This window comes from Peromyscus maniculatus, chromosome 8 (genome assembly GCF_049852395.1).
Source record: "Peromyscus maniculatus bairdii isolate BWxNUB_F1_BW_parent chromosome 8, HU_Pman_BW_mat_3.1, whole genome shotgun sequence".
In the NCBI taxonomy this organism is placed as follows: domain Eukaryota; kingdom Metazoa; phylum Chordata; class Mammalia; order Rodentia; family Cricetidae; genus Peromyscus; species Peromyscus maniculatus.
This window is the reverse complement of record NC_134859.1, coordinates 34389580-34407270: the sequence shown is the minus strand read 5'-3', so window position 1 is coordinate 34407270 and position 17691 is coordinate 34389580. Positions and strand designations below refer to the sequence as shown.

Genomic DNA, 17691 nt, shown 5'->3' with positions numbered 1-17691 from the left:
TAAAGGTAGGAGAGAGCTGGTCTGAGCTCCACAAGCACCCACATTATAACTGCATGCACACAATAACAACAACATTCTTAGAGCCCAGACAGCTTCCTGAAATGGTCAGAAAAGTAGGAAACCAAAGAGAAGGATGTCTGTCCAGCTTCAGCCAGCCTGTTCCATCTGGAGCAGCACACACGCTGCTCCATTTGCCGGGTTGACGGCATGATGGCATAAACAATAATAAAGGACACTGGGTTGTAAAAAGTAAAAGTAACTTTAGGTGCCAGTTTCGCCTGGTCCTTTGAGTTTCTCATGCCAAGAAAAGAGCCCAGTGGGAGAAGCTGAGCCTGAGCCTCGGGAGGGGAAGTAGACAGACAGACTAAAGAGCACCAAATGTGAACCAGGCACAACTCCACCTCTGTCCTCTGCAGGACGCAGCATGAGAGGCTGAGGCAGGAGGATTCCAGCAACTCTGAGGCTGACTGGGGCCATGTGAGACCCTGACTCAGGAAACAATCAAATAAAAGGTGAAAGAAGGGGCAGCAGTCACGAGGCCCTGTGTTCAGATGCCGTGGGGACTCTCCTGACCGCCACCTGCATGCAGACATCAGCTCTAGTGGAGTAGGTCGTCCCAGGAACAGAGGTCAGAACCTGCTAGGAGCAGTGCTGCAGTTAGGGCAGTTCCCTTTCTGCCGTTCCTGCATGGCTCACTTCACAGCAGGCATGCGGCAGACGCCACGCCAGCGCCACACTTGGTACCACCATCTGCAGGACAGACCGACATCATGTGCTTCCTGTGATAAGACACCGAGAACCCTCGACAGCGCTACTCTTGTCGAGGGGGCATCAATCAGCTTCCGCCCTGCAGAAACCTCAGACTCTGAATCAGCAGACTGCCCAGCAGCCAGCGTGAAAGACTCGTGAACCCAGAGACTTCTCCAGACTACAGGACACAAAGATGCCAGGAAACTTGGGGTGTAGCTCAGTGGTAGAACACTTGTGGGGACCTGGGCTGGACACCCCGCTGTCCTCATACAACACAAAGAAAGGGGATAGAGAGATGGCCCCGTGTTTAAGAGTTCTTCCCACTCTTGCAGAGGACCCAAGTTGGGTTTCAAGCATCCATCCTGAAAGGCTCACAACCAGCTCTAACGCCAGCCCCAGGGAGACCTCACACCTCTGGCCTCTGCAGGCGTGTGCACCCATGTTCACATACCCACATGCACACACACAAGTCAAAATAAATCTAAAGAGAGAAAATAAAGAGAGCCGGGCATGGTGGTCCAAGCCTTTAATCCCAGCACTCTGGAGGAAGAGGCAGGTGGATCTCTGAGTTCAGGGCCAAACTCACTACATTGGGAGTTCCAGGCTTGCCAGGACTACACGGTGACACCTGGTCTTGTTTTTTTGTTTTTGTTTTTGTTTTTTCTCCCAAGATGGGATTTCTCTGTGTGACCCTGGCTATCCTGAAACTTGCTCTGTAGACCACACTGGCCTCTGCCTCCTGAGTGCTGGGATTAAAGGTGTGTCCCACCACTGCCTGGCTCTGTCCTATTCTCTTTATGTCTAGGTACAAGAGCAGAAAGGCCTATCTGGCCAGAACTAGTTTTGGGTGCACATAGGGCAAAACTATATCCTTAAGTGATCTTTTTAAGGAGACGTTCCTATTTACCATCTTATGCCTATGCATGAGTGGGCATGCATATAATTAAAATCAGATGCATTATGGGAAGGGACATGCATTGTAGACAAAAACAACTATATGGGCTGGGAGGTGGTGGTCTACAGAGCGAGTTCGAGGCCAGCCTGGTCCACAGAGCGAGTTCCAGGACAGCCAGGGCTACACAGAGAAACCCTGTCTTGAAAAACAAAACCACATTTAAGGATAGCATCATGTTGCCCAGGCTGGCCTCAGACTCTATGTTAGTGCTGAGGATTCCCTTAACCTTCTGACCCTTCGGTCTCCACCTCCGGAAGACTAGAATTACAGGCATGTGCCATCAGGATTGGTCTGTGAAGTGTTAGGTGTCAAACCTAGGGCTTCAAACATGCTAGGCAAGCACTCACAGCTAAGCTGTATTCCCCGGTTTCTAAGATGACTTTCTCGAGCAGTTTGTCAGGGCGACAGAAAGCTAACCCAGTTACAGAGCTTTACAAGATAACGTGGGAGACTGTCGTGATGATCTGAGAGGTAGAAAAAAATCACTTAGCTCAGATACAAAAATTAACTTGTTAAGATTAAATTAAGAGTTTGTGTGCACCCTTTAATCCCAGCACTCAGGAGACAGAGGTAACTTCAGAGTTCCGGGATAGCTGGGGCTACACAGTGAAAAGGGGGCGGGGGTTGGTTTGGGGCTGGTGGTTAAGGGCACCAGCTGCTCTTCCAGAGGAACCAGGCTCACTTCCCAGCACCCACACGGCAGCTCACAACTTTCAATAACTCCAGTCCCAGAGGATCCAGCGCCCTCTTCTGGTCTCCATAGGCACTGCGTGCACATGGTGCATAGAAACACACGCAGACAAAACATCCATGTACATAAAAACAATTTTTAAAAAGTCCACCTGCCTCTGCCTCCCAAATGCCGGAATTAAAGTGTCCACCATCACACCCAGCACAAAGCCCCTTCTTCCTCTGAGCCCCAGGCACAGCTGGCTGCCTTTCCTCCTGTCTAACTGGGTCATTATAGGATTCCCAAATGTGAAATCTGCTGCCTTCAGAACCCAAAGAGGCCACGTCTTATGCTCCGTTTTCAGTGGTAGGCAAGTCGAAAGCCCAGTCACTTGCACTTCCTTTAAGGAGGCATCTGGCACGGTGGTGGTGATCACTGCCAGGTGGTGAGCCTCGCTGCGAGAGCAAGCCTGGGACCCTGAGTGTGTGCAGCGTTTCTCACCTTCTGCAGTGCCTGGTTCTTATCAAGGCCTCCAGCGCCCTCCTTGCCCATGACGTCAGTTAACATGATGTCGTCAATGCAACGGCCCAAACAGTTGCTATAGAGAGTCTATTTCCTCTGAACCAGAATGAGTTAAAATAATCTTGGAGTCATGTGTAATGCCGCACACTTATAATCCAGCACTCAGAGGCAGGAAGATTGCCATAAACTGGACACCAGCTTGGTCTTATACTGAGCTCCAAGGCAGTCAGGGCTATGCAGATAAACTCTGTTAACAAAACAAAACCAAACCCCACACCCAAACAAACTAAAGAGGGGTTGCAGGATAGGGTGTGACTTAGCTGGTAGTGTGCTTGCCTAGCATGCATGAATCGATGGGTTTGATCATTACATCACATAAACCCAATGGACAGAAGAACCAGAAGTTCAAGGGCATCCTCGGCTACATAGAAAGTTCAAGGGAGCATGGGATAAACCCAGTCCTCAAACAAACAAACAACATCAACACGAACAAACAGCTGTCAGGCAAGACTGTAAACATGGAAGGCTGTTCATTCCACAGGCAGGTGCACTGTCTGAGGAGAGGTGGTTTCCCATGAGAAGGGATGGGAACTTACCAATAGCTGAACATCACACTCTGGACCCACACACAGCCCTGCAGCTGGCACCCAGCACCTACCTGGCTGAGTCTGCAGTAACCCACTGCTAGTTAGGGCCTGCTTGCTTCTTACAGGGGCCAGATGGCGAAGGAACTGAGGTCATAATGGGAACCACCCATCCTCTACATCCTTCAAGGGTGATGCTGAGTCTTCCTTCCTGGATACAATAATGTTTTGGGGTTATTTATTTATTTATTATTTGAGACAGAGTTTCTTTGTGTAATTTTTGGTGCCTGTCCTAGATCTCGCTCTGTAGACCAGGCTGGCCTTGAACTTACAGAGATCTACCTGGCTCTGCCTCCCGAGTGCTGGGATTAAAGGCATGTGCCACCACCGCCCGGCCGGGGGTTTTGTTTTGTGAATTTTTTTATGGTGCTGAAGATCAAAAACAGGACCTGGTGGTGCTAAACAAGAGCTCTGCCATTGACAAAGTCTCACCATGCAGCCCAGGCCTTGTACCTACAATCCTCTTGCCTTCATCCACACCCAACTCATAATATATTTTTGAAACTAAATAGAGACTTTCTGTATACACAGGTTCCAGATGTGAGGATCCAACCAACCTTGAATGACAGCTATTCAGAAAACAAAACTTGTATGTGTACCGGACATATGCATAGCCCTTTCCCTAGTCCTTATTCCCCCAAACAGTAAAAGTATTTGCATAATGTTGATGTATTAAGAATTATATGGGCTGGAGAGATGGCTTAGTGATTAAGAGCACTGGCTGCTCTTCCAGAGGACCCAGGTTCAATTCCCAGAGCCCACATGGCAGCTCACAATTGTCTGTAACTCCAGTTCCAGGAGATCTGACACCCTCACACCAATGCACATAAAATAAAATTAAATAAATTATTTTTAAAAAAGGAATTATAAACCAGCCAGGAAAGCTAGGTGGTGGTGGCACATGCCTTTAATCCCAGAACTCTGGAGGCAGAGCCAGGCAGATCTCTGTGAGTTCGAGGCCAGTCTGGGCTACCAAGTGAGTTCCAGGAAAGGCGCAAAGCTACACAGAGAAACCCTGTCTGAAAAAAAATCAAAATAAACAAATAAATAAATAAAAATAAACCAGCCAGGAGGTAGTGGCACATGCCTTTAATCCAGCACTCAGGAGGCAGAGGCAGGTGGATCTCCATGAGTTCAAGCTCAGCCTGGTCTACAGAGCAAGCTCCTGGACAGCCAAGGCTATACAGAGAAACCTTGTCTTGAAAAACCAAAAGGGGAAAAAAGGACTATAAGCCATCTAGACATGGTTTAAAGTCTACAGGACATTGTGTGTAGCTTATATGTAAACAGTACCCCATTTTACACAAGACTTAAATGTTTGCAGATTTTGGCATCCAAGAGGGGGCCCTGGAACCAGTCCCTGGTGGGTACTCAGGGATGATCCGATTCTTTCCACAGTGGGTAGCAGTTCAGATTCTTCTTACTCTGGTACCTCTTAGTCTGCACGTCAAGGAACCAAAGTGGGATTCTGCCTGTTTCAGGGAGGATCCCAAGCCCACTAACTGGTGGGGTGACTTGTTGGGAGGATGGTCAACTCGAGTTATGATTCATTATGGCGAGTGGGCAGAGAGTGGGCTGGAGATGTAGCTCAGTTGGTAGCATGTTTGCATGAAGCTCTGGGTTCAATCCCCAGCATCAAATAGAAACCAGGCATCATGGGAACACTGGTAATTCCAACACTTAGGAGGTAGAGGCGAAAAGACCAGGAGTGCAGAGTCATCCCTGGTTGTGAAGCGAATTCCAACCTGGACTATGTAAGACCGCATTCCCCCCCTCCCCAAAAAAAGCACAAGTAAACCCATGGTTGGGTCCCTACAGAGGAGACCAGAGAGGACGATGAAGACAAAGTGTTGCCATGACAACAGCACACACTACCAAAAATTAGATTTTGCAGCTGAGGGCCAGAAAAGGGAAGTTTGTATCCAGGATCACAGGGACAGGAATCCCAGGGTGAGAGACTTCCTTCAGAGCTTGTCAACTGTGAACACCATGTCTAGACATGTGATGTCATCACAGATTACAAAACTCTGGGTTTGGTTCTGTTTGGCACCGGTAAATGACCTTTCACTAGATGTCAGTTCTCAGTTGGGATTTGAACGGATTCAGCCATGACTGAGTTCCTCCAGAGGGAGGCGGGCCAAGGTGGTTCACGAAAGTGTGACCTCCTCTTCCTCCCACTGTGCGTCAAGGCAAGCATTCAACCTCTGACCTCTGACCTCTGAGCCCCACCCCCAGGCTTCTCACTTTTCTGAAACAGGGTCTGTTGGGTTTTGTTTGTTTACTTGATTTATTTTTATTTTATGTGCACTGGTGTTTTGCCTGCATGTATGCCTGTGTGAGGAGGCCAAATCTCCTGGAACTGGAGTTACAGACAGTTGTGAGCTGCCATGTAGGCTCTGGGAATTGAACTCAGGTCCTCTGGAAGGACAGTCAGTGCTCTTAACCACTGAGCCATCTGTCCAGTCCCTATAAGTTGGAATTTTTGAACTTGTGGTCCTCCTGCCTCTGCCCACCAAGTGTCAGGATAACAGGTGTACACTCCAAGCCCAATTCAATACGGCTTTATTTTAATGATGGTGACATAAAGTTTATTTCAAAGATTTAAATTAAAATGTTGATAATTCTCAACAAAGACTAATAACTGGAGTCTGGAAATATATAAAATAATTATATATGATCAAATAGAAACTATAGCAAGAAAGGAATGTTGGTTTAACATTAAAAACAAAAATAAAAACAAAACAAAACTGAAGCTAGGTGGTGGCGGCAGCCGCACACGCCTTTAATCCTAGAGCTCAGAGAAGCAGAGGCAGGCAGATCTCTCTGAGTTCGAGGCCAGCCTGGTCTACAGAGAGAGTTCCAGGAAGACAGCCAGGGCTACACAGAGAAACCCTATGTCAAAAAAAAAAAAAAAAAAAAAACAGCTGGGTGGTGGTGGTGGTGGTGGTGGTGGTGGTGGTGGTGGTGGTGGTGGTGGTGGTGGTGGTGGTGGTGGTGGTGGTGCACACCTTTAATCCCAGCACTTGGGAGGCAGAGGCAGGTATGGATCTCTGCGAGTTCGAAGCGAGCCTGGTCTATAGACAGAGATCCAGGACAGGCACCAAAACTACACAAAGAAACCCTGTCTCAAAAAAACAAAAACAACCAAACACCAACAACAATGTATGCAGCCAGACATGGTAGAAAATGCCTATAGGGAGGGGGAAGCAGGAAGGTCAGGAGTTTAAGTAATACTATGAGTTTGGGGCCAGCCTAGGCGCCATTGGCACATGAAACTTTGCTTCATACCACCCCACCCCAAAACTACTGAACGCCACACTCAATATACAATATTGATTACAAAGACACTAGACAGTGTCAAGATCATGAAAAACAAAGGCCAGGTGTTGTAGCACACAGCTGTAGTCCCAGCACTTGAGAGGCAGGCAGACCTTTATGAGTTCCAGGCCAGCCCGGCTACAAAGAGAGACTCTGTCCCACCCCCCTCCAAAAAACAAACAAAAACCAGACAGAGGACTTGTGTCTCACTTTGGACCTAAGGACACATTTCAGCAAAATACAGTGGACCGGAAAGAGGACACTCTGAGATAATTGTGGAACTTTGAACATGGTCTATGCTGTAATCATTTGTCCCCTCCAAATTCACGCAGGAGTCCGACCCTCCGAGTCCTGGGTTCATGGTGTTAGAGGGTAAGATACTAACCTAGTTATCGTCCCTGAGGTGAGGCCTCAGGACATGATCAGGTTAGATCTGTTCATGGGAGTGGATCCCTTAGGATTGAACCCTCGAAGCTTCGTAAAGAAAGCTAGTGTGACTACACAGAGATGCACATGGACTTTGAACATGCAGATACGGACATACTCATGCTATAGTGAGACACACAGAGCTCTCACTCAGCAGTCCCCAACCCCCAGAAGCCTGTACCATGCCATTTGGACTTCGTGTCCCTAACAAAACCTTCTCTCTCTATAAAAAAAAATAGCTTGCCTCTAGTAATGAAAACTAACAATGTACCCATTAGTGAATAGGCTCGCATCAGTATTAATTTACTGGAGTTGATAACTATATTGTTAATTTTTAAAAAGTTGCCATCTGGGGAAGAAGGCATGGGTGAAAAGAATAGATTCTTTGGAGAACTTTCATTTATTTGCTTTTATGTGTGTGTTTAATTTCTTGAGAACGATTCTCAGCCTGTAACTGGTTACAGTCCTGGGACTCACGCACGCGGGGCTCTCAAACTGTCAGCAATCCTGTCTCAGCCTCCCAAGTCCTGGATTAGAGGCCTGACCCACCGGAAGTGGCTTGTACTGCTTTTGTTGTGCTCTGTTTCTCCGGGAGCAGCTTAGTCCAATCAGTGTTAGTGGGTTCTGTCTCAGGGGGCAGCTGTTCCCGATGGATGCAGGACGGGCTTATGGCTCCAGTGCTTGTTGGGTTCTCAGGGGCTAGTTTTTTTTTTTTTTTGGTGAGGGGGCAGGGAAAGGTAGCTATCTGGTCCCTGGGACTCCGATGGGTAGGGCCTCGGGGCTAGAGACTTGGTTTGCCGCACCAGAGATGGGGCCTTACCTGTTCCCAGTCGTAGGGTGGGCTTATGATTCTGGTGATCTGGTTCAGTGGCTGGGCAGCTTCTGCTCTTGCGTTCTCAGGTCGCGTTTTGCTTGCTCGTCAACTCCTCAGCTGATCTTGTTTCCTCAGACTGCAGACTGTAGGCTTCTGAAACCTCTCCCGAATGGATCTCAGCTGAGCAGGTTGATCAGTCCCTTGCCAATTCCTCAGCTGGTCTTATTTCCTCAAACTGGAAACCTCTGTGTCCTCATCTGAATGGATCTCAGCTGAACTGCTGCTCAAAAGCCTAAAAGCTTAACTGGCTTGTACTGCTTTTAAAAACAACTTTAAACCAACAAATTATTTTTAGCATGTTTACCTAAATGTGCAAACAATACCATAAGTCACTTTTACACTTGACCTTAGCCAAAGGCCAGGAACTGATCATAAACTTACACTTTTGAAACATTTTGGGAATTGGAGAAATGACTCAGAGTTAAGCGTGATTGTGTGATACAGACTCCACCAGCTCCGACTGCACCAAGAGAGCTCATCCAGTAACTGATGGAAGCAGATGCAGAGATCCACAGCCACGCACCTGGCCGAGCTCCAGGAGTCCAGTCGAAGAGAGAGAAGAGGGAATCTTTGAGCAAGGGGCATCAAGATCATGATGGGGAAACATACAGAGACAACCAAACCAAACTAGTGAGAACTCATGAAATTTAGATCAACAGCTGTGGAGCCTGCATGGGACTGGATTAGGCCCTCTGCACAGGCAAGACAGTTGTGTAGCTTGATCAGTTTAAGGGGCCCCCTGGCAGTGGGATCAGGATCTGTCCCTGGTGCATGAGCTGGCTTTTTGGAGCCCACTACCTATGATGGGACACCTTGCACAGCCTTGGTGCAGGGGGAGGGGCTTGGACCTGCCTCAACTGAGTGTACCAGGCTCTGCTGACTCCCCATGGGAAGCCTTGCCTTGGAGGAGGTGGGAATGGGGGAAGGGTTAGGGAGGAGAGGGGATCTGTGGTTGGTATGTAAAATTAATAGAAAATTTCTTAATGATTAAAAAAAGGGGGAAAAAAGTGATTGCGAAATCATGAGGGCTGGAGTTTGGATGCCAGCACTTTTGTTACAAGCTAGGAGTTCAGGGCATGCTTGTAACCCCAGTTCCAAGCCAGGGCTTGCTGACTTTCAGCCTGAGAAAATGTGAGCTCTGGCTGGGTTCAGGAAGAGACCCTGCCTCACAGAGTGACCAAGAACACAGATACCCTCTTGCAGCCTGAATATGTGCACGCCCACACATACGTGTCTACACACATACACAAATAAGTAAGTAAATACTCTGAAGTTTTTTTAGGACGTAATGGAGACTTTTTACCTGGCCTGGAATTCACTATGTAGATCAGGCTGGCCTGGAACTCACAGAGACCTGCTTGCCTCTGTATCCACCCCCCCACCAGTGCTGGATTAAGGGAGTGTGCTGCCACACCTTCCTTGGTCTTTTAAAATGGTCATGGGCCTTTTGGTGCAGGCGGAGGGGAAGAGCACACAGTTCCAGGTCCTGCCTGAGCCAGTGAGCTTAAGGCCAACCTGGGTAACTTAGTGAGATCCTGTCAAAAATGTACGGTAAAAATGGCCTGGGGACATAGCTGAATGGTAAAACACCTAAGGACGTGTAAAGCCCTAAACTCAACCTCCAGTATCGCACATACACCAAACTATAGCCACCCAATGCTCTCAGCCCCAGGCAATCCCAGAATGTTTTCTTCACCGTCTATACTATAATTTGCTTTTTCTGGCCACTTCATGTTTATAGAACCAATCACTATGTGGCTTTGTGTGTCTGACAGAACTTAGCATCTTTTGAGGCCTTGGTACTATTTGTGGGACAACTGATGAAACATGAATGAGACCTGTAAAACGGCCTGGCGGCATTCTATCCATGCTGCTGTGTTGGTCTGCAGGCTTGTAGTCTGGTTGCACAATACAATACTTTAATATTGGAGGAAGCTGGGGAATGGTATGTGGGAATTCCTACCTGCATTTTTTTAATATATATAACTCTAAAATAGAAGCAGGTCTCTTATGTAGCCCAGGCTTGCCCGAGACTCTCCATCCTCTTGCCCCAGCCTCCCCAGTGCAGGTATCATGGACCCTATATGCAACTTTCACTTACAGTTTAGAGTCAAGGGTCTGACTGTGCACCACTGCTGATGTCCAGTGCAGAAACAGTGACTTCTTTCCATCCTCGTGGTCCGTCCGCTGACCTTCCCACCTGTCAGAGGTCATTCACGAACGCAGCATCCAGAAGATTCCGCAGGGCCTTGTAAGGGCTGAGTCAGGAAGGGCACATCTTCTGGGGTTCAAGAGGATGCTGTTGGTGCCTGCAGGGCTGGCTCTCTGCTCAGAGGGTGGGCAGGCCCAGTGGAGCGCTCAGGAGCTGGGCAAACTCAGAGGACAAGACAGAAGGATCAAAGGAGGCCGAGAGGGAGTCAGACTGAGACCCTTGTCTCTACCTTGAGCATCTGCTCAGACTTGCTGATGTCAAGCCTCTATTTCCTGTGGCCAGGCCAGAGAGAGTGAACTTGGATGGGTGGACGTGTGAGCCGGAAATGCCAGCTCGGCAGAGCAGAGCCTGAAGCGACATAAAACACAGACCTGCTTGCAGCCTGCACCCATGACCACCCAAACTCACAGGTGGAGACACACAGATATGTTCGTTGGCTGATGGGCTTTCAGACAGGCACAGCATTCACGTGGGCATATGGGAGCACAGCCTCCCAATGCCGTGCCAATGCCTGGGCTCCCAGCTTCAGGATATCCAGTTGGCACTGGAGCGGAGAAGGATAAGGAGGCTGCAATCAGGGTAGCTTCAGGGAGGGAGGGAGGGGGTTAAAAGGTAAGCCAGAGCATGGAATGCCTGTGTCCCCGCCCATTCCTCTGTCACTGAACACCAGCTACTGCTATTATACCTTGGTGGAGAGCGGGGACCAGCATGAGACCCAACTCTGTCCTTGAGAAGCCTGCAGAGCCCCAGCTGGGAGTCATCAGGTTTCCTGGGCACAATGATGAACAGAGTGGACAGAAGGGCTTCTGGGGGAGCCCACAGGGACCAAGGCCTCAGGCTGGCCCTTGGCCTTGAGGGCAGCAAGGGACGAGGCTGGCTCTGTGGCAGCGGTACAGCTCCCAAGGACCACCCTGATGTCTTAAGACTCCCATGATGTAACCAGGCTGGTTGCAGGGGCCTTAGGAGGGGAGGAGCTTGTACAGGAGGTGTAGCCTGGGTAACCAGGCAGTTAGTTCCTCAGCACCAGCCCTCTCCTGCCCTGGGCTGGCTTGTTCCCTCCACCTGTGGCTCTTCTAGACCAATCTGGAACCCGCCACTGCTGACCAGATTCACCTCAGACCAACTTCATCAGAAAAGAGAAGCGACTGCTTTACAAGACCACACAGTGCAGGGGCACACACCAGAGGAGGTGGTCCCAGGGCCCCAAGGGCTCCACAGCGTCAACCCTCAGCTCCCATACCCTCGGCTTCCCTTCCCAAACTGCGGATGAAGTGCCAAGAACCGGGTCTCTCTTCCATCAGCCTTGGCACACATGTCCGTCCCACAAGCTTGGCAGTGGGGGAATTTTCAGCTCTGTCTGGTGTGGGAAGGGCTGGGCTAAGGAAGGGAAGGATCAGTGCCTTGAGTCAAGTGGGATGCTGGGCAAAGAGACTGGCAAAAATACACCGGCCTAGAGACAAGTGTTCTCCCACAGCCCAAGCAAGGATGGAAGCTGATGTTCCTGAGCTGTGAGGTTCTGAGGGTGGTGAGCCAAAGGATGCCTAGAAGGAGCAAGAACATGGTTGGGTAGGTCTGTTGTGGCTGAGGACCCCTGGACAACATTATGAAGCCCAAGGGAGTTGGGAAGGGTGTGTCAACACTATCCATTACAGAACAGCCTTAGATGGGGGTGCAGATACAGGTTATACAGGTTAAATAATTGTAGCGGTGGGAGAGGTAAGGGCCGGGAGCCTGACACTGAACCCAGGATTAAGGGGAGGTCTGAAAGGCCAATGGGAAACTACTGAGGGTGCAGGGCCTGGGTGACGTGATAGCTGGAAGCACCCGAGGCTAGGGTGGGCCTGGGTGAGCAGCTTGGGCGATGCCATCACTGGACTAAATGCAGAAGGGTCAAGAACTGTAATTAGATGTTTCCTGTCCCAATCGCCCAGTCCCAAATAAACACACAGAGGCTTATATGAACTATAAGTGCTCAGCCAATAGCTCAATCTTATTACTGCCTAGCTCTTACATTTTAAGTTAACCCATATTCCTTATTTACACTCTGCCACATGGCAGTACATTTATTAGCATGGCACGTTCATCTCCTGCTCCCTCTGTGTCTGGCTGGTGACCCCTTCTGACTTCTCCTTCCCATCATTCTTAGTCTGGTCGCCCTGCCTATACTTCCTGCCGGATATTGGCCAATCAGCGTTTTTATTAAACCAATTCAAGTGACCAATCTTGACAGCGTACAAGAGGATTATTCCACAGCATTTCTCCCTTTTTGTCTAATTAAAAAGGAAGGTTTTAAACTTTAACATAGTAAGATTATATACAGCAAAGACAGTTATCAAGTAAGAATTGCAGTTACAATATCCAGTCTATTTATATTTGACAAAATCAGAGAAAATATTTAACTATCTATCCTATCTTGGTGAGTCCAAAGTTTTATATCTAATTTACTCTTTCATCATAACTAAGAAAAATTATGACTATCTAGTCTTCAACTCCATCAAAGACTCCAGAAGGATGAAATGTTACCTAATGACAGGGACATCAGGCTGCGTGGACAGTCACCCAAGGTTTCTATGCAATGTTGGGGCATTCATCTTTGGCCTACAGGCCTAGCACACCTGACAGATTTATCTGTGAAGGATTTTTGAAGGACTGTCTCATCTTGTCTTGGTAAAATTCGGCACTTTCTTTTGTGTCCTGCTTATCCAATTTGAATAGCATACTGTCAGCAGGGCACTTTCTTGCCCAGTGGCTAATTTTTGCCACAAAGAAAGTAAACTCCATTTCTCATTTCTTGGATGCCCATTATATTCTCTGATGTAGATTGGTGCTGCCAGCAGCAGATATGTCTCACTGTCATAAAAACAACAACAACAACAACAAAAAACCCATGTTATTAAAACATCTTTTTTTTGTTGTTGTTGTTTTTGTTTTTGTTTTTTCGAGACAGGGTTTCTCTGTGTAGCTTTGCGCCTTTCCTGGAGCTCACTTGGTAGCCCAGGCTGGCCTTGAACTCACAGAGATCTGCCTGGCTCTGCCTCCCGAGTGCTGGGATTAAAGGCGTGCACTACCACCGCCTGGCTTTTTTTTTTTTTTTTTTTTTTTTTTTTTTTGGTATTAAAACATCTTAAATGCCATATTCCATAGATCTCTGAAGTGTCTGAAGACTACCTGTCTATCTAAAATATATCTGTTTGACCTTGAAAACATACCTAACATGATTCAAGCTTTATTGTAATAGGTGACTAACTACTAACCTGCATTTCTTTATTATCCTAAGTAGTTTGTAATAATAACTTTCAAGGACTAGAAATTGACATTACATTGTTAAATGAGCTGTATAGGTACAATACCTTGAATAAGAGTAGAAATGTATGTACAGTACATTCTAATAAAAATAACCTTAAATTTGTATTAATATACAAAAATATTTTAAACAAGAGTAGAAACATATATACAGTATAACAAAAATAATCTAAAATTTGTATCAATATACAAAATTCATATCAATGTAAAATATTTAAGACTAGTAGTTGCTTTTTTGGTTTAAAAGTAAATTCAATAATCTACGCTTTCATCTTATTTCTGTATATCCCCTTTTTCTTTTTAGAACAAGATCCCTGAATTTAATCTCCTTTGTTCAGCTTTTTTCCTAACCATTACCAATAACAATTTGTAAACAACCCCCCTTAAATGATAGTAAATATCCATAATCCATTTTTTGGGAATGTGGGCATAGTTCTCTAGACTACTTCCTGTTGACTGGGGGCACTGGTAATCTTTCAGGGACTCTGAGAAAATTTAGGATTATGGTGAAATCTTGTCTGGAGTAGTTTGTGAGGCTGGACCCACTCAGCCAGTAGCCTTGAAGCTGTTCTGGATGAAGAATTGCAAGGAAATTGCAACAGAGGCATTTTGAGATGCTGGATCACCTGGGCCATTTGTTTTCATTGGTGTCTGGTCCCCCTCGTTCTGAAAGCACATAAACTTTATATATATGCATTAATAGAAGTATAGACTGTGCATTGTACACAAGTTAGCCAAAGATGATTTTTGTTTTATGTTTGAGCAGGTAAAATATATACCATGTGTCTTGTAGTTCTTCTGGGTCTATTTCTTTATGTCTGTAGCCAGGATTTCTGGGGGTCTTCCTCAATCAAACCTGATTATTATTTTTTTTCCTTTTTTTTAGTTTTTTGAGACAGGGTTTCTCTGTGTAGTTTTGGATCTCCCTCTGTAGACCAGGCTGGCCTCAAAATCACAGAGATCCTCCTGGCTCTGCCTCCCAAGTGCTGGGATTAAAGGCGTGCGCCACCACTGCCCAGCAAACCTGATCATCTTTAACTTTGAACGAATCCAGTCTTTCATCTTCTTTATTGTAACTTAAAGTGTAAGAGCTAGTTAGTAATAAGCCTGAGCTGCTGGCTGAGCATTTATAATCCATATAAGCCTCTTGTGTGTTTATTTGGGACTGGGTGGACAGGAAACGTCCAATTACAAAGAACAATTGGAGGGAAGTGGCCAAGCTGTCCACAGCCCTGGTTTCTACCTTCCCAGCCTGGCCAGGCTTCCTGCCTCTGTGGATACAGTCATGTCCCCACCCTTCCCCGCCTCTACTGAGAAGGGGTGGAGAGGGCGCTCTCTTCCTCTCCTGGGCCAGCATCTGAGTAGCACACTGGCTGATAAGAACTATGCAGCTAACTCTGCCCGTGGCTGGTACCATGAAGGAAGACGTGGCTCTTCTGGCTACCGTTACCCTCTTGGGAGTTCTGTTGCAAGGTGGGTTGGCTCCTGTCTGGGAGGTGGGTGGATGTTATACCCATAGGCCTGCTTTCTGTCCTCCAGGCACTTGGGGTAGGGAATAGGGGTGCTGGCAGCCCTGAGCCCAGGCCTGGGTGAAAGACAAGAGACTTCTGTGTGCCGAAGTCCAAACTCTCCAAGAGCTACTGGAGTCTTGGGTGTCAAGGGGCCTGAGTCCCGGCTAAGGGGGCAACACCTCCTGTTGTGGGGAAGAAGTCCCGAAGGAGTGTCTGTCAGGGAGCAGTGGAAAATGCGCATGGGTCAAGGTCTAGAGTGTCCAATCTAGGGGGATTGTGCACAATCAAGGGACCAGCTGAAGGATGGTAAAGACTGCTGAGGGGTCTGAGGAAAGCTTGCCTTGTGGTGGGGGCTGGGCTGGCGTCTGCTTGGAAGTATGATGAATAGTAGGATAGCTATTTAGATTGGGAGAGTCCTTATTACAACCATCTGGAGCAGGGTATCTGCCAGAGTTAGGGCTGGGTCCATGATGTCTAAACAGAGAAACTGAGACAAGAGTTTATGCCATTATTTGGTGGCACTGAGACCCAGGCATGAGTGACTCTGGCCTGAGGCAGGGTCCCTTCTGGCTGACTCTGTAGGAGAGAAACCAGGGTCCCTTAGCCACAGGATGTGTGCTTCCTGTTCCTTGTGCCAATTTTGTCCTAGGACACTGGCTACTCAGGGATTTTTTTTTAATGGGGGGGGGGGTCCAGACCTGCAGAACGGGAGGTGAGCATTTGCCTGTGCTTTGCAAGTCAAATAGTTCAGAAGGAAAGTCTCCTGGGGCTCCTCCCACCGACAGGTGTTACTGGAGCGTGCATCATCCAGTCAACCCTCAGGCGGGCTGGGCCTCTCCTGTGAAGATCGCTAATGGGCCAGGTCGGAGGAGGGAGTTAGAAGGGAGTCGCTCAGAGAGAGGCAGGGAAAAGGAGACTGGGGGACCGGGCCTGCCCCTGGCATGGGGGCGCCACACCTAACCGCCACATCCCCACGGCCGTAGCCTACTTCTCCCTACAGGTGATCTCTGCGCGCAGGGCTTTCCATGTGTCGCCGCCACTCACTTCTGGACCTCCCGAGTTCGAGCGCGTCTTCCGAGCCCAGTGAGTGGGGCTGGTCCCGGAGGGTTCGGGTGTGTCAGCCCAGCCCGACCGCGCGCTCACCCAGCCCGTCCCACGCAGGGTGAACTGCAGCGAGTACTTCCCGCTGTTCCTCGCCACGCTCTGGGTCGCCGGCATCTTCTTCCATGAAGGTGCGGGACAGCGCGGGGACGCGCTGGGGGGGGGGGGGGGAGGTGGCCCCCGGGTGGCGGGCGGGCGCGCGTGTTCACCGCGCTGCTTCGCCTTGCGCAGGCGCCGCAGCCCTGTGCGGACTGTTCTACCTGTTCGCGCGCCTCCGCTACTTCCAGGGATACGCGCGCTCGGCGCAGCTCAGGTAACTCGGGCCGGACTTCCGGGGAAGCGCGGCCAGGGAGGGTCACTCCCGGACGCGGCTCCATGGGTGGGAGGCGGCGATCGGCCGCAGAGGACCGGTGGAAAGAGATGGCCTTTGGGGACCGCAGGTGGGCGGACCTAATCCAAGGGAGCCGGGCTAGTCCGGCGGAGGAGGGGCCTGCGGGGCGGGCCTAGCACGGTGGGGCGGGGTCTGGGTCTGTGGGGGGCGGGGCCTAGCTCTCGGGGCGGGGCCTTGGCTCAACTCCCGCTGAGCTCTGCCCGCAGGCTGCCTCCTCTGTACGCAAGCGCGCGCGCGCTCTGGCTGTTAGTGGCGATGGCGGCGCTGGGTTTGCTGGTCCATTTCCTCCCCGGCACGCTGCGGGCAGCGCTCTCCAGACGGCTCCAGGCGCTCCTGCACATGGCCTGAGGCGAAGTACCTCCGAGTCAGCGCAACTGGAGAAGAGCTTAGAGCAAAACGCAGGGGTGCCGGCCTCCGAATCCCAGTTTCTAATTAAAGTTCCCACGATGGTCCCCGCCTACATTCTCTGGGTCAGAGAAGGTTGCTTACCAAGGGCTGTAAGCCCTGGGGGGCCCCAGCCACCGACAGATGCAGCCAGGCTTTGGGAAGCGGCGTGGGCCGGCTTGGATTCCAGTTTCTCTCACTATACCCTCCTCTAGACAGCGGCTTGCCTGCGCGGCTACCTCTGCCGTGACGTTTATTTCCAGAGATAGCCACCCTTCACCCTCCTTTCTGTGCTCGGGGCTCTCCCCTCTCTCAGGCTGAGCCTCAGCTGCCGAATCCTGTGTGCCTTCTTGTCCTCTACACCCCGACTTCACAACTAGAACCAGTTGATTTTTCCCCAGAAGAGAACTGGGTCCTGTTATCTCCAACACCAGTTGGGTGTAGGTGTTCAGGACACCCCTGAAGAGGCCCACAGAGCAGTGAGCACCAGGAATGCAGTCAGTGAGACATTCCCTCAAGGAGACCGCAGGGTGCTTGAGGGTCAGACTTGGGGAAGGCCTACTGACCAAACCTCTCTAAATGACTATCCTAGCTGGCCAGCGAAAATGCTTCTCAAACAGGTCCAACAGT

At 49.3% G+C, this 17691-nt stretch overlaps 1 protein-coding gene across 1 annotated transcript; it reads left to right on the top strand.

Moving 5' to 3' along the window:
- Window positions 1-14989: 14989 nt before the first annotated feature.
- Ltc4s (leukotriene C4 synthase) lies at window positions 14990-17127 on the top strand. The gene is made up of 5 exons (XM_006987090.4): window positions 14990-15147; window positions 16169-16268; window positions 16347-16417; window positions 16518-16599; window positions 16884-17127. Exons 1-5 carry the CDS (start codon window positions 15060-15062, stop codon window positions 17023-17025), a joined length of 483 nt encoding a protein of 160 aa, XP_006987152.2. The 5' UTR covers window positions 14990-15059; the 3' UTR covers window positions 17026-17127.
- The last annotated feature ends 564 nt before the right edge of the window (window positions 17128-17691 follow it).

What these genes read in the sequence shown, in the direction of transcription:
- Ltc4s (XM_006987090.4), top strand. Translation starts at nt 15,060, where the DNA reads ATGCAGCTAACTCTGCCCGTGGCTGGTACCATGAAGGAAGACGTGGCT. An exon ending in CTTGGGAGTTCTGTTGCAAG is followed by an intron (nt 15,148 to 16,168) that starts GTGGGTTGGCTC and finishes CCACGGCCGTAG; the next exon opens with CCTACTTCTCCCTACAGGTG. An exon ending in CGGCATCTTCTTCCATGAAG is followed by an intron (nt 16,418 to 16,517) that starts GTGCGGGACAGC and finishes CGCCTTGCGCAG; the next exon opens with GCGCCGCAGCCCTGTGCGGA.